The following is a 24474-nucleotide window of genomic DNA, read 5'->3' as shown; positions in this document are numbered from 1 at the left end:
ATAGATGGAAACTGAGGAACAGAGTGGCTGAGTGACTTGCTCATGGTCACTTAAGAAGTCTGTGGTAAAGCAAGTGACTGAATTCCAGCCTCCCAAGTCTTATGCTAATGCCCAGGCCACCAGACCTTCCTTCTTAAAGCCTGTAATAGAGGCAAGAAATGAACCCTATTCTCAAGACTCCTGGTCCTTCATTCATTAAATGAAACTGATCTAATCTGAAATAAAAGTGTGGTCCTGAGCATAGTGAGAAGTCATGAAGAAATCATTCTATTTAGCATGTATAAGACAAATTAACTAGTTATTAGTTTGTATAGGCTGTAGATTGGGATAGTTTTGCTTCTTTCAGTCATTTCATTCTTGACTTAGTCTTCTTTGAAAAGTTACCTGGTAATCCTTTAGAGCAGGCATGATTGGGGGGGATAGATGATAGATACATTTTTCCATGATCATCTTTTTTCACCAAGGAGTAATCCTGGCAGCTTTTTTTATGTTTCAATACCACTGCTGAAATTAAAAAGACAGGAGCTTATTCCTCATGCATGAACTTTGCTATCTATTCCAATGAAGTCTGAAAGTAGCAATCAAATAATCTTTTGCCATTCAGATGGTTTTAATCTTTAATTAGATATGAACTTAAATACAAATTCACACACCAATTCCTTCTCAAATATGGCTCCAAATATATTTCCATTAACAGCAGAAACCAGGTTAATTTGCTCCTTGCTGAACTAACTGGGAACTGGATCAGGGAAAAAGATATTGAGCTACAGGAAAATTGTGTTGTGGAATGGAAAGAGACAAAGATAGAAGGAAAACTGCACTGGGAGAGGGGAAAAATGTGGCACAAGAAGGAATGTTGAGGCAATGATTCAGCAATATGTCTGAAAAAGGGAAAGGGAAACATATTGTGCAGTTGCTGCTGATTGCCCAAAACAAAAACAAAAGCCAAGAAAGGAGATATGCTTGTTGGGTGTTTTCATATAGTTCCATGGATTCATCACTATGACAGTAGATTGTGAAACTGAAAATTCTGTTTGACACTGAACAAAGTATTCAGTGATCTAGATGAAAATTTTGTGGTCATTTGTATTGGAAGTGTCTTGCTGTTTAATATAGGCCCTAGTGCTCTATGTTTAAGATTTAGAAGTATGCAGGGAAAATGTTTCCATGGAAGCAGAAAACACCAGAACGAATGCTGTGCACATTTTCTACAGGAATCTGAGCTTACAACGCTAAATTGTTTCCTTTAGTACCTGAGCTTATTCTGGCATGGGTCCAAAAGAGGAAACTTGGATGTTTTTGACCGAGAGAAGGCTTATCAGATACTGATTTTGTTATTAAGAGAAATCTTAACCAAACAATTTTTCTATCCCTATTTCCATCCCGTTACATGCAGCAAAATTTTGTGTAGTCTGATTATTTTGCTCCTGGATCAGAGATCCCAGGAACCTAATGGCAGGAGGGCCAGAAGCCTAGCCAGGGCTGGGGGCAGTGGGGCTGGGGAACCTTGGCCCCCCCACTGCAGTACCTATGGCAGCATGGAGCCGGTGAAACTTGGCCACCCAGGGGCCAGAGAGCCCTAGCTGCCATGGCAGCTGTGGGGGGCAGCAGGCTAGCAGCAACAGAGTGGATAACCCAGTTGGGGAGGGGGTAGAGAGGATCAAAGGCAGAGGGCCAACTGCCTGGCGGTTAGTGGCAGGGGACACCTCCCATGGTCCGGCAAATTCTCTCGTTCAGGACTGGCACTGCTTTACTCTTCCAGTAGCAGGCATTTTTTCCAGTTACCTGTGGCTGTCTTTTGTATGTGACCTTGAGCAAACTATTTAACTTCTTTCTGTTTTAGTTTCCTTGCCTGGAAAATGGGGATAATACCTACTAATACAACCTAATGTAAGAGTAAGTCCATTCATGTTTGTAAAGCACTTTGGATCGGTCCGTACACCAGCTGGCTGACTCAGCCTTGGAGTGTGGAGCTGTTTCATTGTTGTGTAGACTTCTGGGCTCAGGATGGAGCTCTGGCCCTAGGAGCCTGCAGGGTGGGAGGGCTCTGGGGCTTGAGTTCCAGCCAGAGCCCTGAAGTCTACACAATGGTGAAATAGCCCCTCAGCCCAAGTCCCTGTGCCTGAGTTGATGGGCAAGGAGCAGCTGTGAGTTTGTTGTGTAGACCTACCCTTTAAGATCATTGGATGATATGTATGAGCAGCGTATTTAAAAAATGGCAGACCACTACATTCATATGACATTTTACAAACTCATGGGCAGCTTTTAAGTTCACACACAATATCATAGCTCCTTTGAAGTCAGCATGAAGCTATGACAGTTTACACTAGTTGAGGGTCTCTGAGCGAAAAACTTTTCCAGAATGAGAACAAAAATCCAGAGTTTATAATGTAGAAAAAACAAGACAAAACATGGCTAAGAAAAGGGAGAGAGGATCAGTGAGGCTAAAGAGGAGAAAAGTATCTAGAAGAACTGGTTTGGGGTGTTAAGGGTGGCAGCTTGACTGGGAGACTTCCAACCTGACTGTGTAAAAAGTCAAAGGCAAGAGGTTAGGGAGGAGTGTAGAGAGTAAGTGGAGGAGTATGAGGAAATAAAAGCAATGTAGGCAGGGAGACTGAATGGACTGTAATAAGAGACAGGAACTTGCTGATGTCTGGATTTAAAAAGATGGGGGATAATTTGGGAGTGACTGAGAGGATGATGACTGCATCAGCAGCATTGTGAATAGATGAAGATGAAAGGCTGTGAAGGAGATTACGGCTACATTTCTATTACTAAGGAGATTACAGTAATCAAGGACATATATGACCAAAATGTGAGCAACAGCTTTAGTAAGGGGTGGGAGAAATGGCTTTTTTGAGTAGCTGCAACTACTCAAGATATTGGTGATAATAAAAAGGAAGAAGCAACATTGCTTAGCAAGGGACTGAATACCAGGAGAGAAGAAGTGTATCAAACCACACTCTTATCATCAAAGAATATTGGAAATAATACTAAGCAATTTGGGTGGACTTGTCTTGTAGGTCTCAAAATTCTTTCCAAAGGCGGGTAAATACTATTTTCATCTTACATAAGGGAAAACTCAGACACCGAATATTGTAGTGATTTGCTCAAGGTCACAAAAGGAGCCAGTACAGGAGTACCGTACTTTAGCGAATATAGCCCACCAGTTATGTAAAGTTTTACATACCACCCCCTTCCTCCCCTCCCAGGCTATACTTGTCTGTGTGTAATACAGGGGGTTTTTTACTGAAAGGAAGACAAGACTGAATCTTACTTGAGAAAAGTGGCATATTTTAATTTAATAATAGAAGCAGTTATATTAAAATACATTCAATGTATTAGTTTACTGTGCAACTAGTAAAAGAATAAAAACAGTTAAAAAAAGCTGTCTTCGCATTCTCATTCACTCTGATCTCTAGAATCAGTGCCAGCGTCTGAGTTCTCAAAGCCATCAAAACTCTCGTCATAGTCACTGTCTTTAAAAACATCCATAAAATCCATAGCCAAAGCTAGGTCAGCTTCGGAGACAGTCGTCTGTGGTGCAGAATCAGAATCGCTGTCATACTGGGAATCAGAGCTTGAAGAGTCAATGTCAGAAAGAATTTCACATTTGCCACTACACACAATTTAAAATCAGCTGTGTAGGATTTGCGCTTAGGTATGTTTAAAAAGTTTAAAATATAAGTTAAAACCACTGAAGGAATAAATGAATGGAAAAGAGTGTGGTTCAAAGGGGTTATATACCAGCGATAAGGGTTGTAGCCTACTTAGTGTTTGGTGTTATCAGCTGCAGCTCATTAACACTTGATTACAGGTGCTTTGCATTAACAGGACCTGTGGTTCATCTGCGGAGGATACACGTGCACAGGGTATACAAGACAGTTTTTACTCAATCAGGGAAAACCGCAGATTATACACAGGTGCAGGTAATACTCGTGCGCAGGTTATATGCACTAATTTACGGTAAATCTACACTTCATAGCAATTTCTCTTATTCTGTTCTACATAAAGATGGGGCCAAGCTACACATTTCAGCTTCAGGTCTGAGCTTCCTAAAGTTTGAGAGTATTTGAATCTTCTGGTTTGATTTAGGCCCATATTTGGTTGCAAATACGTATTGGCAACCACTGTGGCTATGTAGTAATTCTTCCGCTATTTACAGTGAAACTTGCCTTAAATTAAAGAAAGGGCAGGTCCTGGGGAAAGGGGACAAACCCTGTAGAAGTAGGGTTTGAATCAGGTTTTTCCAGGGCTCATGCCTATAAGTTCCAGTGCCTGTGGCTGCGCAGCATCTTGTATAAGCTACTCAGCATATCAGGTCTGCAGGCAATGAGCAATTTGAATGTTTGACACACACTGGCAGCAATGGGAACATGTGAAAACTGTGGCTCATATAGTGTAGCTTGTTAGGAAACTTGGAATGTTGCCCATAGAACAATCACTCAAATTTCTGGTGGTGGAGTATCTCCAGAAACTGCCACAACAATTTCAGCTACTCTATAAAGGTAACAGAACAATTGTGAAAGTTTTTTGCATGTTTTATTGGCTTGGGCTAAATAACATATCAAAAGGAAGTAGGAGGTGCAGAATCCATCCACAATTGAAAGAAGGAAAGCCCTAAGTGTTTTATAAATAGAAATATAATCTGCAACTGGAGAAACTGTGACCCCTGTCATGGACATTGCACCTGCTCTGGGCTTTTATTGGAGTAGAGTAAAAGGAACTTTTAATATGCAAAATCAAACTACAGTCCCCCACGCAATAAGAAACCAGATGATATGGCAGCTACAGGACAGGACTGGGAAACTTTGACAGCATTACTGATCTGGGCTTTCTTCAGAGGAGGAGCAGATTGTATGGTCATGGAGGAGGCAATGGAGTCCTGGGAGCCAAGAGAAAAGGAATTATTAGCCAAAGCTCCCTCTCTCTGGTTCTGCCTGCCTACCCCTGTCCTTGGCAGTATAGCTTCTTTAGGAGCCATACTGTTTCTAACTCCACTGTCAATGCCTGGGGCTAGTACCTTCTCATCAAAGAGGGGGTTAGCATAGTAGTTAAATGTTCCTAATGAGCAGTATTATTTAAATGGTATTTACCATGCCAAGGAGAATGAGGGCAGTTCCATCCACCTGCTTCTACCTGCTGTGGTATCCTCCCCTCACATCCTAATGAGCACCCCCTTTTGGCTACCTATTAGAACTGCTCTGAGGGGAATCCAAGTCTCTGTGCTCTGAATATCCTGGGATGTGTTAAGTTCCTACAAACTCGATGGAATCCACCTGCTGCCCCAATCGGGGCTCGCTAGCAACGTTCCCTTTAAGTTTTCCCATGCATGTGTGTAATGCATTTTTATGTGCACCAATCTGGAGGTGATGTGTGGTGGGCATGGGGCTGAGGGATTTGGAGTATGAGAAGGGACTCGGCTGGGGCAGAGGGTGGGAGGACAGACAGGTGAAGGCTTTGGCTGGGCATGTAGGCTGTACGGTGGGTTCAGGGATAAGGGGCTCAGAGTACAGGAGAGGGCTCAGGGTTGGAGCAAAAGGCTGGGGGGGTGGGTTCTGGAGTGGAGCTGGGGATAAGGTATGGGATACAAGCTGCTCCAGGGCTGTGGCAGAGAGAGAGGAATCACCCTAGTCCTGTCCCCTGGCCACGGCAGCTCTGGGGTTGTGGCTACTGAGGGAGAGGCACCTCTCCCAGGCCACACTCTCAGGATGTAGCAAAATGCAGGACAATGTAGCACTTTAAAGACTAACAACAGGTGTGTTGTAAACAAAACTCGTGAAGTCATTCTGCCGCTCTACTCTGCACTAGTTAGGCCTCAGCTGGAGTACTGTGTCCAGTTCTGGGCGCCACATTTCAAGAAAGATGTGGAGAAATTGGAAAGGGTACAGAGAAGAGCGACAAGAATGATTAAAGGTTTAGAGAACATGACCTATGAAGCCAGGCTTCATGAACTGGGCTTGTTTAGTTTGGAAAAAAGAAGATTAAGGGGGGACATGATAGCGGTTTTCAAATATCTAAAAGGGTGTCACAAGGAGGAAGGAGAAAATTTGTTCCTCTTGGTTTCTGAGGACAGGACAAGGAGTAATGGGCTTAAAGTGCAGCAGGGGAGGTTTAGATTGGACATTAGGAAAAAATTCCTAACTGTCAGGGTGGTCAAATATTGGAATAAATTGCCAAGGGAGGTGGTGGAATCTCCCTCTCTGGGGATATTTAAGAACAGGTTAGATAGACATCTGTCAGGGATGGTGTAGACGGAGCTTGATCCTGCCTTGAGGGCGGGGGGCTGGACTCGATGACCTCTCGAGGTCCCTTCCAGTCCTATTATTCTATGATTCTATGATTCTAAGATGGTTTATTAGATGATGAGCTTTCGTGGGCCAGACCCACTTCCTCAGATGTAGTCACTCTATCTGGCACCCCCTGAGTGTTGGATCTCACCGTCCCAATTGCATAGCCCTTCCGGGTCCAGCGCTAACCCTCCAGACTCTGCAGTTCTCTCTTCTCTCAGACGTCCACCCAAAAGGTCCGAAGCTTCTGGTTTACAGTTTAGCTCCCTCAGGGGTGCACAGTAAACACACATTGTTCAATCCCTCAACTTTATGCTCATTACTTAACAGATAAAGCACAGGAGAGTATCTTTCATACAAAATTATAACACGTCCTACATGCAAAGTCTCACTAGCTCACCCTTCCTGTGGGTGTTCTTGAGGGACCAGATGTGTTTTGTCAGACAGGTAGCGTCCTCTGGCCCTTTGCTTACCTTGAAGTAGCAGCCTCCCTCATCTTAAACTAGCACAAAGTGGCTTTCTTTCTCTTCTCTTCTATACAAGCACTGGTGCTCCCAGTCTGCACTCTCTTGATCCCATTCTTCCAGCTGCTATGTGTCTTTTCCAGCTGCAGCTTCTGCTCTAGCTGTTGAGCTGCCCACAACTCCTGTTGCTGTGGTGAACTCAGTTTGAATGGAACGTACTCAGTCTTGCTGCCTCTGTTGGGCTCTTTCTTGTGTCTCAGGATGGGGAACCTCAACCCAGAGTTGGGGCAGCAAATCCCTTGGGAAACAAACACTGCACCCACTCCCTAGAAACTAGGTGGGACTAGGAGAGCCTCATCTCAAAATTACACCCACAGGTTTAGAGATAAGAACAGCTATGTGACAGCTTAGCCCTAGAGGCTATAAAGAGAAATTATATTAGCTGGTTTGCCAATGCCACTATGTATTTTTGAAGGATGTATGCTGGTTTGCTTGGAAAATAGTTATTATAGGAAATTATAAAAGATAATGGTAACAATGCTATTTATGGGTTAGCCTGCCCAAGAAATAAGCCAGAAGGCTCCCTGGAGCTGCTGGACAGCATCCTACTTACACCTGTTCTTTAGGGGGAGATGTGACAGCTAAGGCAATTTCCTGCAATATCCTGAACAAACCATGCTGAACAAAGTGTATGCATCATTGTGGGCCAAGGATTGTACGTAATTCCATGTGAGAGGGAGATCACAGCCCTCCAAAAGCTAAGAGGAGTGGGGGTGATTAGGCAAATTCATTCAGGTTGTATCCCATCCAGAGAGCTACCACCTCCTGGAGAGAGGCTTGAATATACTAGCTCACTTTGGACTCTCACAGGACCAACAAAGAAAGGGATTTTGGGGTAAATAGCTGAGTCTCGGCTTCTTTCTGTTTCAGCAAATGGACAGGACATTCTGCCTAAGGGCAGAGGGGACCCAATTCTTCTTGAGAAGTGCTGGAAAGACTTGCCTGTTCTCGGTTCTTGTTATGAGCTGAAGGGGTTAGGAACTTATAGCCACAAAAAACAAAACACGTTTGGTTTGGTTTGGTTTGGTTTGAAGGACCTGCTTGATCCTTTGGAGTGAAGGGGTGATGTCTGGTAAGCTTAGCGTGCATGTAGGTGCTTCTATTGTTTTTAATACATTTTCTCTATAATGCTTTTTTTCTGAAGAATAAATATGCTTGTTTAGGAAGAGCGGGATGGTAACTTCATTGTGGATGGTAACTTATATTGTTTGCTGTATCTGAGGAGAAAAGTCCAGCAGGCCTGCTTTGGCTTTCTGACTTTTCTGGGGAATCTACAGTATAGGCCGCAAGCTATATAGCCTGAAAATACCTCAGTCAGGAATGCGAGAGATGCCTGTCAGCCCAAGAGAGGCAATGGCTGGGGATCCAGAAATCTGAGAGTGGGTGCCTTTGCTGGACCACAGGAGGGAAATACATGTGCCATTGCCTTGGACTGTGATACCCTTCATTCCGCCTCTAGTTATGGCACTCCCAGTCCTACCCCATCACATCAGGGCTGAAAGGCTTCCACAAGCCCCTTGTGGGCTGCTGCCCTCTCTTTTGTATGTTACCTTGCTCCAGTTCCACTCCTGTGTTTGGAGAAGCCACATTTGATCTCGGTGTGTGCATTGCTTGCCTGTTGTTTCCTCATTCAGCAGAAACTAGTGCGGCGTTGTGGCCCCTCCCTGAAGGTATAATTGAGGAAGGTACAGCTTGCTGACTTCTTTGTGGGTTTTCTGTGTTGTCAGAGACCAGTTGTTTGTGAACAGAACCTGTCTGGCAGGTCTGATTTGGGTTGAGTAATAGGGAGCGGCTCACCAACACACAAAAACCAGAAGACTGACGGCGAGTGGGCTTAGTTTTCAGAGAGCCCTTTGTCTTTTCTTCCCACAGGCTTCTTCCTCTCTTTCCCCCTTGAACATGGAATCTAGATTTGGAGTTGTGCTGGTTTTAATCTTGGCAGCTGCATCATCATCTGCCCAGAAGGCCTGTACCTGTGCAACCAACAGACGGACCCAATGCAGTGAAGACATATCTGGGAACTGCCTCTGCAGGTCGGTGGGTTCAAATCAAAGAGTGGATTGTTCAGTGTTGACTTCAAAATGCCTCCTGATGAAGGCAGAAATGAGCCCCTCGAAGGCCAGGCGCTTCTCCAAACCTGAGCTGGGCTTTCTAGACAATGATGGAATTTACAATCCGGACTGTGAGGACAGTGGTATCTTCAAAGCCAGGCAGTGCAATCAGACTGACACTTGCTGGTGCGTGAACACTGCTGGTGTGAGAAGAACTGATAAGGGTGACAAAAACCTGAGGTGCAGTGAACTAGTCAGAACTAACTGGATCTTCCTTGAACTGAAACACAAGGAGAGGTCGGAACCTTTCCAGGCTGCTGAAGTTGCCAGTGGACTGAGGCAGATAATTCAGAACAGATACAAGCTGCATCCAAAGTACATCACTGCCATTGAGTATGAATACCCATTCATCCATATTGACCTGAAACAAAATGCTTCCCAGAAATCCAGGGGAGATGTCGATATAGCTGATGTGGCTTATTACTTTGAAAAAGATGTTAAAGGTGACTCCATATTTGATCCTAGTAATGCATTCAACCTCTCTGTTAGCGGACAGCCTCTGGATGTGGAAGGAATTTTAATTTACTATGTGGATGAAAAGCCACCTGAATTTTCTATGAAACGTCTGACTGCTGGCGTTATTGCTGTGTTGGCAGTAGTGATATTGACTATTATTACGGGGATTACTGTACTGGTTATTACCAGAAGGAGGAGGACCGGAAAGTATGAGAAGGTCGAGATCAAGGAGATGGGTGAAATGAGACGAGGGCAGAACTCATAGCTTCCTTAATCTGAAGGCAGAAAGTAAGACTTTGATGAGAAGGAAGCAGAATGAAAATGGCAAAATTATTCAATGTTTCTGTGGGGAGTTTGGGGTATTTTTTATTTCTAGTTTTAAAACAACGATTTTCTAAAATCCTAAATGATCTTATTATAAAGTGATATTAGCTAGTGTAAATTAATTTGAGAGTTGGTTATCAAAAACACTTGGAAAGAAAAGTTGAGCACTCTAGCCCAAAGTTTTCCAATTATATAGTTATATATTAAGGGGACAAGAAAGTTATTTGTACTTCCAAACATAGCTACTTAGCATAATTTATAATTCCTACATTTGTATTACTAAAAAGCCTGTAAAACTTGTTTAAACATTTTATGAGGCCTCTTTTTTTCACACCCAGGTGCTGAAGCTTTCACTGTCTGACTCACTTGTATAACTAAGGTTGGCTTTCTGGTTTCAATGAAGTTTTTAAAGATACCACCTTTGATGAAGTTGCTGAAATGTTTTTGTTTTCACCAGCTTTGCATTTAATAAATTCTACCAAAATCAAAACAAACAAAAATTGTGATAATCTCTTCCAGCCTTTACAGCATCACCACTTTCTGTGTGGATTCCTTTGTCTGTGGAATATAAATATGCAGCTATTCTGAAATTTGACCTTGGGAGTTGATCCCACACATGCTTGCCAATGAGGGTCTGACCACTCATAGTCATAATAGAGTCAATGGGCACTTTTGGTAAGAGTGAAAAGGCTAAATCTAACTTTGCTTTCCTGGCCAAATACCAACTCAGGACATTGGTTTCTGTCTACCTAAATATCCCTTGCAGATTCAGTAGGAAAATTCTTCACTGTTTAATAGCTTACAGCAAAACCACAATATTTTAGGGTAAGTTGTGAAGAAACCGTTCCCTCATTAGAGCTGCAGGAGAAACTGAGGTAGGCAGAATGAAATTACCCAACCCAGAATTTAGCTAAGACATCAAAATTGATAACAAATGGTCTGGTAGCACTTTATAGACTAACAAAACATGTACAGTAAAACTCCGATAGTCTGGCATCCAACTGTTTGGCACTCCCGATACTCCGGTATCAAAATGCCAAGCACTCCTGACCAGCTGATTTAAAAGCTTGCTGCTCAGCAAACATGCTGGCTGTAACCAGATGGAGCATAAGGTTGGGGGGGGGGGAAGGAGTGGGATCGTGTTACAGTATGGAGAAGAGCGTTTTGCTTCAGCGAAGAAGAAAGGGGAGAGGAGGGGGACGAGGATCAGGTTACAGCACGGAGGAGATGCGAAGAGGAAAGGGGAGGGGGGAGGGAGGGAGATTGTGTCCTGGCCAGCTGTTAAGCCGTGCAGCTGTACCAGACCTCCCGATTCTCCGGCAAATCTGATAATCTGGCACCACCTAGGTCCAAAAGGTGCCGGATTATCGGAAGTCTACTGTAGATAGTATCATGAGCTTTCGTGGGCACAGCCCACTTCTTCAGATGACCGGAGTTTTAGATGAAACATCAGGTCATCTGAAGAAGTGGGCTGTGCCCATGAAAGCTCATGGTACCATCTACATGTTTTGTTAGTCTATAAAGTGCTACCAGACCATTTGTTGTTTTTTAAGTTTATCCTGTACAGACTAACTCAGCTACCCCTCTCCCCTCGAAACATCAAAATTGGTCACTACACACTACCACTATTCAAAATCTTTTTGCTATGTAGCATCATCACTAAAGGACAAATGGAAAGAAAAAAAGGGGGAGGGAGAAGGAATAATGGTAATTGTTAAATGGTGCAATGCCGGCAGAATTAGTGCATTCTCTGGGCTGTTGATGGACATCTAAAATTATATCAGCCTAATTAGATTTCATTCAAAACATGACCTCTTCAGGCAGCATTCCAACAGGTCAGCTATCTAATTCACATCATCTGGCCTCAATTTAACTGTTTTGCAAACCTATTAAGGATCCACTGTTGTGTGGCTCTTATGGATAATTGTTTACTAAATGCATATTGAAACCTCACAGAATTCTACTCCAGTGTTTAGGAAAAAATGACATGTCTTCCCATGGTTATAGGACTCATACTGGAATGGGCACTGGGAGACTGGGTTCTATTTCCAGCTTTGCCAGTGAGCTACTGTGTGATCTAGGACACAATACTACACCTTTCTGTTCCTCGGTTTCCCCATCAGTAGTATGATGCAAATCCTGACTCTTCCATACTTTAAAGTTGTTTTGAGATATATTGATAAAAATGGTTATATAGGAGCTAAATGCTGTCATTATTCACCTATCTATGGAAACCAATTGGGTTTCATTGCAGGAAAACCAACTGATTGCAGTGGTTCCAATAACAATACAGTGTGAAAGCGGATGCATATTAATTATTTCACATTTTCCTGCCTTTATAGCAAATTAGATTTTGCATCATCCTGCCAAAGACATCAATGCACTAAGAATTTTGGGGTTGGCATAGCCCGGTCCTGGCCAGGGAACCCCCAGTGGCTGAGCAGTCCCACTGGCAGTTGGGTAGTCCCAGCTGGGGAACCCTGGAGAACCCCAGGTGGCAGCGAGGTGGGCAGTAGGGCAGGGAGCCTCAGCTGGGCCACCGCCAGACTTGGGAGCACCAGATCCCTGAGAGGAGCCCAGGATCAGGGCCGAGAGCCTGCAGGGGAGCATTGACCTCCCCTGGTCCAGCAAATTCCTTGGTTTGGGCCCACGGAGGTTCTAAGTGGGAGCATTGACCTCCCCTGGACTAGCAAGGTCCGAATGTTACTGGAATGGATTTGACCTAAAAGACCTATGTTCTTTTATTAGTCACACAAACCACATCAGTTCCTACTCTAACATTATATCTTGGCTGTTCGTATGATGCAGATTAAACTCTCTTTCTTATGCACACAGAGCCTTAACAATGAGGAACTGAGTGTGTAATAGCCGTAGCCACTTCTTCAGCCCCTGAACTGAAAAGCAGGGGTTTCACGCCCCAAGCACCTCTTGCATGAGGATTTGTTGCCACTGGATGTGATTGTGGAATCAATGGCCACACCCCCAACTCTCCATAGCCACAGCATTGCTGGTTTATGTGGATTCTGTCTAGGGTTGCCAGGTGTCTGGTTTTCACCTGGACATTCAGCTATTTCTGGCCTCTGGTTAAAAAAAAAGAGAAAATACTGGACATGTAAAATGTCCGGTATTTTCTGTTTTTCTTGGAGGGAAGGCCGACGGGGACATTCTTCCCTTGCCGCATCTGGTGAGGGTGGAGGGAGCAAGAGCGGCAGGAGCACGTGGATTCTTAAAGGTGCAGCAACCTTTTTTGTTCTCCTTTTTTTTTTTTTTGCTTAATCACGTTTTTTTCCTACCATGTTTGGGATTTTTGGTGAAAGCATCTGGCAAGCCTAATTCCATCTTTACCATGCAAGTGTTTCAGAGTCTCCTTGCACATTAATTTTGCGTTGCCCACTCTAGTGGAGCTACAGAGATTCTGTTGTATTATGGACCTTTGGTGGTGGAAAGCTGCTTGGTAAATTTCATGGTGGATAAATTTAGTGTCATTATTTACATCACAACTCCAGTTTACTGGAGTTTGGCTATTCTTTTTCTCAACTCCGTACACATACTATATGCCTAGCAATGTCAGCTTTAAAGGGTGGGAATTCCAAGTAGGTTAATCCCTTTGAAAACAACTGGGCTGGCTGTTGATTTTTTTTTTTTAAATTGTCCATCAGTTGTCAGAACTGAGTTTTTATGAAAAATCTGGCCCGCGTTATGAGTGCTGAGCACTCAAATATGGTCTTGGATTATTTCACCCATGAGAATATAACAAGGGAAAATGCAACACTATAAAAAAAACTTGGAGAAATGATTTGATTCAGATTAGCTATGTCAATCGCTTAAATTGGGAGATGCACTCAGCTCATCAAGATATATCTCAAGTTGTATCTCATAAACGATCACAGATATAATATTCTGAGCATCTGTCGATGTATTTGGGGAGACTTCTTTTTTAGAGGATAGTGTAGAGAGAAGACATTTGTACAGTATCGTCCATGTTATTATAAATCAGCAAAGAACCTCTGACTTAAACAGATGGGTGGTGGTGGCTGTGGTCAGTTATTTCTTCTTGTGTCACCATGAAGCTTTGTGCGTAGCTATGCTTTGAGCAGCCACCCAACTGCTGCAGCCACTGAGTTTATGAGCTGTTTTGTTGACTCTTCCAGCCAAGCAGGCAGAGTAGCTAATCAGACAGCATACTACGGGCCAGCAGGGCTTGTCAGTTTGCCTGGAAACGGACTCTGCAATAGCCCCTGCTTCCAGACAAGATCTAAAGGTAACTTGTACTTAAGAGGGGAAGAGGCAGAGGTTTGGGAAGCTCTTTAGTACCTGTGGCATTTCTTTCCACAATCTTGGACTGGCCTCTGAGAAAGCTCTGTCATGGCCCTTGAGCCCACATTGTATTCAGGTAGGCGGTTCCAACATTCACCAGGCTGCTGTGGCAACATGAGCCCCAAAAGCTGCCATCCTTCTGGAACAGATGGCGCAGGAGAATCCTGGTTTTGGTTTCTTTTCTCTCACCGTGCTCCTTGGGCATGTCTGCACTGCCCCACAGCTCAGACTATGGCACACCAAAGGGCTGCCCTGTAATTCTCCTGTGTGGCCACTGTGGGAGTGATTGTGAATTTTAAGGTTCCTAGTTGGCGCTAATGTCTTCTTCATTAGTATTAACTAAGGACTTTTAAGTTTGAGCTTGCAGCGCAGTTACAGAGCAGGACTTTGATGTCAGCGGCTATAGTGGTCTCTGGAGTCTAAACTGTGAGGCAATGAACTGGCCCTGAGGAGATCTCCTCTGAGCTATTTAAACTGGGTTTATGGCCAGATTAAGCCTACAATATCATACAAAGTAGCCACAGCACCCTGGAGGATTTCCCCCCTTTCTCCCATGACATGTGAGAGAGCAGTAATATACATTGATGTATTTTATAATAGTAATAATGAGGTATGTGCCCTCTACAAAGCATTTAATGCTCAGGGATTTATACTGATAAAAACAAAATTATGTAGGTCACTTGGTATTTAATCCACTTTTTCATAGGATAAGTAAAGAACTAACAAATTGGCCCTTAGTCCCTTCTTCCTTAATTGGGCTGGTTAATGCTATTAAACTGATAATCCTACTCATGCAGGTATAATTACCCTTTTCAAAGTGTTCCCATTGATCTGCCTCAGGGTTTTTACAAATCGTTAAGTATTGCAAGTGCCTCTTTTTTATGGAAAAATTAATCTTGAGCCATTACAAATGCCTATCATAGCAGGAAAACTCAACTTTCCCAATTTTTGCTATTATTATTTGCCAACCCAAGCGAAATTCCTCATACCACGGTTTGTCTAGATACAATTTTGCACGTGCTGAATGGCATAACAAGATCCACATTCTTATTTTCATGACTGTCCTCTCTCTCTGTGGGAGCCACTCATGCAGTCTCACTCCAGCACACTTCAGAACCACAGAAACAATTGTGGAGAGATGTATCACTATTATCTAAATGAAAGGCTGAATGAGAATGAATTTGTAATCTCCCACAGTGATTTTATATAGGGACTCTGCAGAACTGGTGACATTTGCACCCATTATTTCTCAGACACATTTGATTTGAAATAAATGTCTGTCCCCGCAAGACTTGAAATGAGAAATTTTAGCATTTTTGCTGATCAAGTTACACCCAAAAGAGCAATGTAGAACAACTGGAAGGTAATTGGATCAGTTCTGATAGAAAACTTATTTGAATGAAGATTCAAGTACACCAGGGATATGAAATTTCCCATCTCTTTCCTTTCAGTACTTGCAAATATATTATGCATTTTATGCACCGTAGTGCTAAGCTGGTTACTACTTCCTCTGAGAAATTCATAATAACTAAATCAGTTCTTTCTAAAATGAGTTATATGGAACAAGCAAGAATCAAAAACTGGGAGAATAAAAACATTTAGAGCCAGATCCTTAACTGGTATAAACTGAGACAACACCATTTTGATGTCAGTAGAGAGACACTTCTTTATGCCAGCAGAGGATTTGACTCTTAAGATACAGTGATCATCAGATCCAGATATTCAGCTGTCTGATGATTTGTGGTAAGTTGCCTATAAGAAACATTTGATGCTGGACTTCAACTTTCTCTACCTTACACTTCATATATGCCCCCTCAAAGACTGGTATCTTCCAAAAAGTGTATTTTAGCTTCATGTCAGTGATGGAAAAATCAATCAAAGAGCACTGCTGTTCACATGTTGTGGATTCAAAAGCTGACAGTGTATCTCCCTTAATTCTGAGGATCCCATATGTATTTACATTATCTTGGGCAAATGTAAAGATAGGTAATTCAAATGGCATTGTGTTTGGTTTAGAGCTGGATCTAGGTAGATGCTGAGGATCAATGCAAGGCAAGTGAAGGGTACTCAACCTCCACTGAGAGTACTGGTAATTTATAAATTAGACCTTGACTAAAATGCAGTGTTAAACTGAAATCTGAGATGCCACTTATTAAATAGGATATACCTTCCCGTCAGCGGCTCGCACGCCGAACGGCCCAAACCGCCGGGAGGAGAGCGGAGTCGTGGGCCGAACCCCCCTGCGCCGCGGGGTCGCAGGGGAATGGCTGCAGGGCCAGACCCTGCCTCTGCACCTGCGCCGGTGGGGAGCTACTGGCCCCTCCCCTGGGAGGGCTCCGGGAGGCGCTGTTGCGGGGAGTGACAGCTGTGAGGCTGCTGGGGAAGCCGCCACACCGCCGGAAGGGGGGGCCCCCGGAATGTGTCTGGCGCAGCAGGCCATTTTAAAAAGGTCTGCTGGCAGAAAGGAGGGGCGCGGCCTCCTCTCGGGGAGGGAGAGGCAACCCAGGGCCCAGGACGGACCGGGTGCACACCCAAGACCGGCAGGCGGCCCGCCCCCGTCCGTGAGGATTGCGGGATGGCCCCTGCAGCCGGCGGTCAGTTAGTCCCAGGTCAGAGGACGACCGGGACAGGCCCCGACACCCACGAAGGGAGCGACTCGGCCAGGACCGGACCCGCGGAAACAGACAACCCCACGGGGCTTGGATGGAGCAACCCGAACCCGGACCATGGAACCGCGGTAGGTCGGGCGAGATGGCGGGGATGCTCGAGGGGCTAGGGGAAGGAAAGAAGCAGCCCCAGGCAGGAGCCTTCTGGCGTCCGTGGGCAGACGAGTTACGGGAGGAAACATCCCCCGTCTGCCATGCAGGGGCAACAGCGGGCCCCGGGCTGGGACCCGGAGAGAGGGTGGGCATGGGTCCCCTTCCCTCCTCCTCCATTAGCACCCGACCCCTTTTCGAACCTGACCGCACTCTGACGTGCGAACTGCGGCGGCTGGACGGCAGGGACGGCCAAGGCATCGCCCCTCTGAGGGGCAAGACTTGGGGCGTGTGCCCCCTCCTTTTCCGCTAAGGCGGGATATCGGCACCGGGTTCGCTGACCCCCCCCCCCCCCCCCGGCCCTGCAGGAAAGGGGTGATCGCACCCACCATCCGGGACGTATGACCGAGAACTCTGGCCGGGGAGCCAGGGAAAGGGGGCGAGTAGGACGAAGGGGTTTGCTGAGCCCCCCTACCCATCCGGTAGGAGGTGATTGCACCCCACTGACCCCCCACACTTCCATATCGAGAGAGGTATACTAAGGATTCAATAGTCATCTCTGATTTTAGCTGGGACTCCTTACTCCTTCATTAAAGTCATGAAAATAGCCCATAAGTCATAGGTCTTTCAAAGTATTTCCCTACAGATATGTTGGAAACAAAAGGACTATATTAAATTGCCGTATACCTTTTGCAAGGAATACATTTTTGCACTCAGTTATGAGTGGATCTCTGTGACAAACTTCATCTTTACATTAACTCCATTGCTTTTTTTTTTCTTTCTTTCTTGTACAGAAGATACAGATATAGAATAATAAATAACTCGGGCTATGGCTACACTACACAATTATTTTGAAATAAATAATAACTCCTGAAATAATTATTTCAAGAAAGTGCATCCTCACTACAAGTCCCCACTGAAATAACAGATTTATATAGAAGTAGCATGTCCAATGCTGAATGGAGGTTGAATAGCATTTAAAGCCCCCTGGAAGCCCTCCGGGGAAGGCATCAGGACAGCAGCGTGTTCCTCAGCCTCCTTAGCAGTGGCTTGTTGTGGGAAGGTGTTCCACCATGGAGTCCGGAGCAAAGCAGGCCTGTGCAGGACCATAGTGCAAAGGAGCAAGGAGTTCCTGTGTGAAAGTGTCATGGGGCTGATTGCTCCAGACTGCTGCTCCATGTGCACTCACATACACAGGGGCTGTGTCTAGACTGTGACTAGACTGCACCCCTTTTGCGGAAAAGAGATGCAGATTAGACACAGAGCAATTGCAAATGAAGCGGGGATTTAAATCTTCCCCGCTTCATTTGCATAAACATGGCTTCCGCTTTTTTCCGACTCGGGGTTTTGCCGGCAAAAAGTGCCAGTCTAGACGGGGATCTTTCGGAAAATAAAGCCTTGCAAAAGGTATACGACAATTCAGGAATAAGGGATCTTTCGGAAAAGGCTTTATTTTCCGAAAGATCCCCATCTAGACTGGCGCTTTTTGCCGGCAAAGCCCCGAGCCGGAAAAAAGCGGCAGCCATGTTTATGCAAATGAAGCAGGGAAGATTTAAATCCCCGCTTCATTTGCAATTGCGCTGTGTCTAATCTGCATCCCTTTTCCGCAAAAGGGGTGCAGTCTAGACACAGCCAGGCTGTTGTGTGATCCCCAGGGCAAGAAGGCGGAGTGAGGAGCTCGCAGCCCTCGCAGCCTGCCACCTGCCCCTGTTCATGTGTAGGGAAAGTGATGGAACTCACCCAAACTGCCTTCCCCAGATTCCTCCAAGCCCTGGGAGACTTCCTGGGGGGGGAGGACCGGCTCCAGGCTGAAGATCAACTCCTGGCGGGTGGGCATAGTGTTCCGGCTAGCCTGCTCCTCCTCCTCATTGTCACCATCATCCTCCTCCACAGCCCTGTCCTCCTGGAGGCTGAACACGGGTGTGTCTAGGCTGGAGTTGACAATGAGGGTGTGTGTGACCGGAACCCCCTCCCAGGACGGCATCCAGCTACTCAAAGTAGTGGCAGGTGTGTGGTACCTCCCCAGAGTGGAAACTTTGTTCCCTGGCCTCGGTGTATCCCTGCCCGCAGTTCATTTATTTTCATTCGCACCAGGTCCAGGGTGCAGCTGTGCCCCTTCAGGGCCAGGCTAGCAGCCATTCAGCCATACACATCTGCATTTTGGCATCTGGTGCAGAGATCCTTGAGGTTTGACTCCTCACCCCAGACCTCTATGAGAGCCAGGATCTCCTCACTAGCCCAGGCTGGTGCCCTTTTCGCTGCTGGCCGGGGGCTTCACAGGTGAATGCTGGCGTGCTTGCAGCTATGCATGGGGGTGCGCAGAGAGCACTGGGGTCTGCCATTGACACAGTGCAGGGTGCTGCTGTGTGTCATGGTCTGGCAGCACCCCCATGTCAGCCCCATGACAAGCCCTTTCCCTTCTGCCTGCAGCTTTAAAGACTGCAGGAGAAGGGAGCAATAGAGCTGTTAAGAGTGTGGCCAGAGTGGCCAGAAGTGCAGCTGTGAGTGGTCTCTGGAGGCCAATTATTTTGAAATACCAGCAGCTAAGCGTCCACCTGAACCCTATTTTGAAATAGGCGTTATTCCTCATCAGAAGCAGGGATTATTATTTTGAAATAACAAGTCCATTTCTTCAAAATAATTTCAGAATAACAGGCTTGCTGTGTTGACACACACCATGTAGACATGCTCAAACTGACTAAATACCTAGCAACCCCCTGGGAATGAAGCCATCTCTTCATTAGAAGAGAAAATCCAGGATGGCAACTGGTGTACAGTATATTGCACAAGTGTTTCCGGAGACGATATGTTGGTTGGAGAGACTGGGAAATCCACACATACAAAAAGTGCAATAGGAGTTTTAATGGCATGGGGGCATGAGATACGGACCAGGCTCCATTTTAACTTAGGCTGGAACCCACTTTTCAGCAATGAGGATGCAGGCAAAATCACTTCAACATTTATAATCCCTCCTCTGCCTTTCCCACACATTTTCCCTAAAGAAAAGGTAAGTTCTTCTGCAGTTGACACAACTGACTGGGAAAGAATTGTAGAGGGTCTCTGTCCAAAGAGCCATGAGCTATGCTCCCAGCCACACAGAAGTGAATGCAGAAACAATGGTGACACAATAACCCAGGGATGGCGTTGCTATAGGGATGCTCACAAGTAGGCTAGGCTAACCTATGTGCACAGACCTGGGTGGGTGTGAACCACCTGGGTTAATTGCACAGTACTGACATATCCTAAGTGGTATGAAACTCACCTTCATGTAGGTTTTCACTGAACATGCTAGGATTTGAACCCTGATGTCAGAAAATGGGGAGTGGTTCCCACTGATTCTTGGTTCACTAAACCATCCCTTTTGACTAACATTAGTTAATTATTTTTGTGATGTCCCATGAGAAGTGAAAAGTGCCGTATAAATGTGAAGTATCTTACTGATTATGAAATAAACAAAACAAAACAAAATCTCCAGGTAAGTAATTTATTTGAACCTGATCATTGCACAATATAAATGACACACATTGACTTGTGAAATTGAAAAGTATTTGATATAAACATTAGAGAATAACTCGTGCTGGAAATGCAGAAAATTATCTATTTTTAAAGTCTGTTTGCAAATAGGGGGTTTTTTTTACTATTTTTATTCGATTTGATATTTTTGCAGATGGGATAGGAAATTAAATAATTTTCACACAGTAAAGAGATTGATAAGAAAAATAAATGCTAATGTTTTCAAGCTATTCCTCTTTCTCCCACCCAATTTTCCTTCCATTCAAAAAAGACAGTAAGAAGTAATGAAACAGAGACTCATTACATCAAAGGTTCCACCCAGTTTGCAAACATGAGTCATTTTATGCACGGGAGCAGTGCCACTGAATTCAATACGACTACTCACATGAACAAAAGTTACTCATACATAAGGGCTTGTTTATATGGGAAAATTTAACCAGTTTTACTGGCATTACTATACTGGCATAGCCAATAAATCCCTTCCAAAGCAGCATAAGCCAAACTGAAAGACATTCTCATTTCTGGCATTAGAGTGACCACATGTAGACTCAGAGTGGTTTAAATTCACATTTTAGGAAGGTTATTGAAATATAATCCATATAGACAAGTCCTAAGTTAGTGGTGGGCTACTTGTGGCTGGAATGCCGCATGTGGCCCATCTGCGTTCTGAGTGCGGCTCTCGAGACATTTCGTTTACCGTTGCCCACACACGAGGTTGCCCTAGTCCGCTGGTTTCAATCCTTGTATTTTTTTCCTATTGGCATTACTAAAGTGACACACATGTGAAGCAAGGGCACATGAACTGAGTTGCATGCCAACTGAACCATAGCAACACTTTGATTGGATGCAGGGGGAGTGCAGAGCTCGCGCAATGTTATGTACAATGATCGGCACACCCCTCAAATTCTAGGTACACAAGAACAGTTACCAAAGCTAACTTATCCCTGAAGACTGTCTTGGTTCGAGCAATCTTGCAGCCCACTAAGATGAAGGAGGGCCATTCGTGGCCCTCTCCATAGCTTAGGTTGCCCATCGCTGTCCTGAGTGTTTGCAGCTCTGAGACCCACAAACCTATTTTCAGATTGCAACAGTTGTACCAAAAGTTGTTAATGGCTTGCTGCACTCCCAGATCCACATTCAAATGATTATATGGATTAATTAAAGCATTCTCTTTTGTCTGGCTGCTGTGAGATTCCTTTGTGTAGACTTCCAGGCTCACCTTTGAAAACCTGTGGCCATAGAGGAGAAGCTTTGTGGTAGGTGTTTGCTACATGTAAATCTCAGGGTTTTGGAACAGGAAGTGAGAACTTTTGTTTTGTGAGAGCTGAGAGAGACAGAGGTCCAGAAGAGCAGTTTTTAGGGACAGGCCACAGCAGTGCCTTGCTTGAGGTTTCTGCAAAAGGGATTTGTGTGCAGTCTGTTTCCATCTCTGTTCAAAGAAATAGAACGTGTGTACATTTTGTAAGTAAATAAATCAAACTGGAAAAATACCTGACCTCGCATTGCCAATTTTTGCTCCTAAAAGGGAAGTGATCTGCAAGGACATAATTCAGCTACTGCCTGGCAACAGGGTAACACAGTAAAGTGCACAAGGGAGGCAGGTTTTCTAATGGTTTGAGCTAGTGACTTGGAATCTGATCTCATCTCAATTTTGCCTGGGGACCACTTTGGACAAGTCATTTGCCCTATCTTGCTCAGAATGAATCCTGTGATTATGCTGCATAGGGGCAGGATTTGGAGAGCATAAGCAGTGGGAAGTAGACATCTTGTAAGTCATGACACTTTGCTCCAAGCTCTTTCCACTCCCCCGCCGACATTGGACCTGCAAAAAGGATTCTGGGATAAGAAAGGGGTACAAGAATTCCTCTTATGAAGATCTGTTGTCAGTTTCCATTTCACTGTGTAAGGGATAAAAAGTACTTCAGAAAAGAGTCTATCGCTAAAGAAATAGCAGATGTGGAGCAGTGCCATGAACTCCTGACATACAACCCAGTTTCCTAAAGGTTAAGTGAATTTCTCTTCCATGCAGAGAGCCAGCACAAAGCCTATATACCAGGCATTATATCAGACTGGCGATTAATGGGGAATCATCTGGTGCACAGCCTTTGTACTGGCCTTCTTCAGAGTGGTGAATTGTACATGCTGAGGCCAGAATTTAGGCCTTAATCTCAGTCCCTCCACCTGCAAAATGGGGATAATACATACCCAACCTTTTAAAGTTCCTTGTGGTCCTCAAATGAAAGGTACTATGCAGGCGCACATTCATTAAAATTCAAGAGCAACTACTATATAAATGACTAGTTATAATGGCTTTTGATCTGTCTATTTAGAGAAAACCAGCATTTAATGCATATCCAATTGTGTAACTATATATGTCAGATTTTCATATAAGACATGTAGTGCTGGTGACTGATAGAGATATCCTGTAATTATCTGTGCTATATTTGCTGTTTGTCTGCTTTGGAATGTTAATGAGTGGGAATGCCATTTGTGAATATTTTTAAAAATGCAGAGCGCATAATAGGACTTTAGGGCCCCATCTGGTGTTCCTTGTACACCCCAAATATCCACTGATCTTAACAGCTATAAATGAGCCAGACAAACAGGATCAGGCCCTTATTTTGAGCCATTTCTACACCTGATATGCCAGACAGAATTAAATAATACAAACAAAGAGATTTGAAATAAGTTGGAAAGTCACAGATTTGGCAAGATGATGGAACTTTGTTTGAGGGGCTAGATGATGTAAAGTAAAAAATTCTGATGTGTGTGGTTGAAGTTACAGAGAGGAGGCCTGTGCAAGATGAAGAGAGCAAGAAAGGCAGGAAAATGGAAAGAGTGGGGAATATAAAACAGATCAGCAGTCCCAGAAGATATTACATGCAGCTATGCAAGTTGGGGCTCAGTTCTTTGCTCCTTGATTCATTGGGACATGCTCAGGCTTTGGCTGCAGGCAGAGACTTGAATCACTCTGCAACAATTCCCCAGGTTGGTTTCAGGAATGGAGCTGACAATCACAAAACAAGACCAGCAACCAAAATGTGCCTTGCTGAGTGGTAATTTCACCCCCTGGTGTCCTCTGTGATAGAACAGATGGATTTTGATTGTGTTACACAAATTCTTTATTGAAAATGCTGGGTGCAAAGAAGACAGTTTCGTACTTCCTGCCTTTCTAGAATCCAGGCTGCCTAGTGTCATCACCGAAGGTCCTGGTCTGTACAGACATGATGAGACTGCTGACCAGTGTTCCCTCTAAGATGGTGGCAGCACAGCTTCACAGGTGATTAATCAGCCCCACCCAGTCAGACTCAGGGCTCCATGCCTGGAGTTGACTGATTGAGTGGGGCTGATTAATCACCTGTGAAGCTGTGCTGCCAGCTGCTTAGAGGGAACACAGCTACTGACTACAGCAACCTCCTCCAGAAGGGACCAAATCCCAAATAAATCAATTTTACTCTGTGTAAAAATTTTACACAGGGAAAGCTCATAGGGTCCACTCGCTTTATCAATGAAAGAGCAATATGAACAGTGGTTGTTCTTCTCCCCTCTGCCCCCAGGAAACAATTATTTACAGTGGGCTTGCTAATAAACAAATGTTTTTATTAGGTATAAAAAGTAGGATTTAAGTGGTTGCAAGTGAAAACAGTTACATTTGGTAAGTTAATACATTAAAATGAACAAAAGGTGCTACCTAGTTCTCACCCACTAAGAAACTTGTTACATTCAAATTCTTACCCTAAGCAGCTATACTTATCTCAAGTAAAATGATTCAAGTCAGAGTTGATCTTTACTCTGGCCAGAGTCTACAGCTTTTTCAAAGTTCTTCATTGTCAGGTATCCTCTTAGGGTGGCCCAGGCAGTTTCAAAGGCCAGCTAAAGACAAAGGACTGATGGTTTCCCATTGCTTAAATAGACTTTTCCCCAGAGCAGGAACCAATTGTTCAGCACCCCCCACCTCCTTGGAAAAATACCAGGTTCAAGATGGATTCCAGTACCTGGTAGAACTGGTTACATGTCTTTCTAGGACCAACCACAGTTTGGGGTTATAGGACAAACAAGACTATTCACAGGTGGTTGGTTTGAGTACTGAGTTATTAATAACTGAAGTATCACTAATAGCCCTCATTAGCACATTGAGAACAATAAACAGATCTACACTTCATATTTCTAACTTCATATACAA

General features: G+C 44.4%; 1 protein-coding gene across 5 annotated transcripts in view; it reads left to right on the top strand.

Annotated features, from left to right (window-relative positions):
• The window catches only part of MYSM1 (Myb like, SWIRM and MPN domains 1), a 50818-nt gene extending 40613 nt beyond the window's left edge, over nucleotides 1-10205 (top strand). For 2 of the 5 annotated variants that reach the window (XM_075936088.1, XM_075936087.1), the window contains exon 21: nucleotides 5-6791. In XM_075936088.1, the coding sequence (XP_075792203.1) occupies nucleotides 5-31 (27 nt within the window). In that variant the 3' untranslated portion in view covers nucleotides 32-6791. Of the gene's footprint in view, nucleotides 1-4; nucleotides 6792-7684; nucleotides 7806-8686 lie in introns of those variants that run through there. The other 3 variants (XM_075936089.1, XM_075936086.1, XM_075936085.1) reach the window with 3 other exon arrangements.
• Nucleotides 10206-24474: the final 14269 nt, after the last annotated feature.

The sequence above is a fragment of the Pelodiscus sinensis genome, chromosome 9 (assembly GCF_049634645.1).
Source record: "Pelodiscus sinensis isolate JC-2024 chromosome 9, ASM4963464v1, whole genome shotgun sequence".
Classification (NCBI taxonomy): Eukaryota; Metazoa; Chordata; order Testudines; family Trionychidae; genus Pelodiscus; species Pelodiscus sinensis.
The sequence above is the reverse complement of the archived record's forward strand: the minus strand, read 5'-3'. Positions and strand labels throughout refer to the sequence as shown.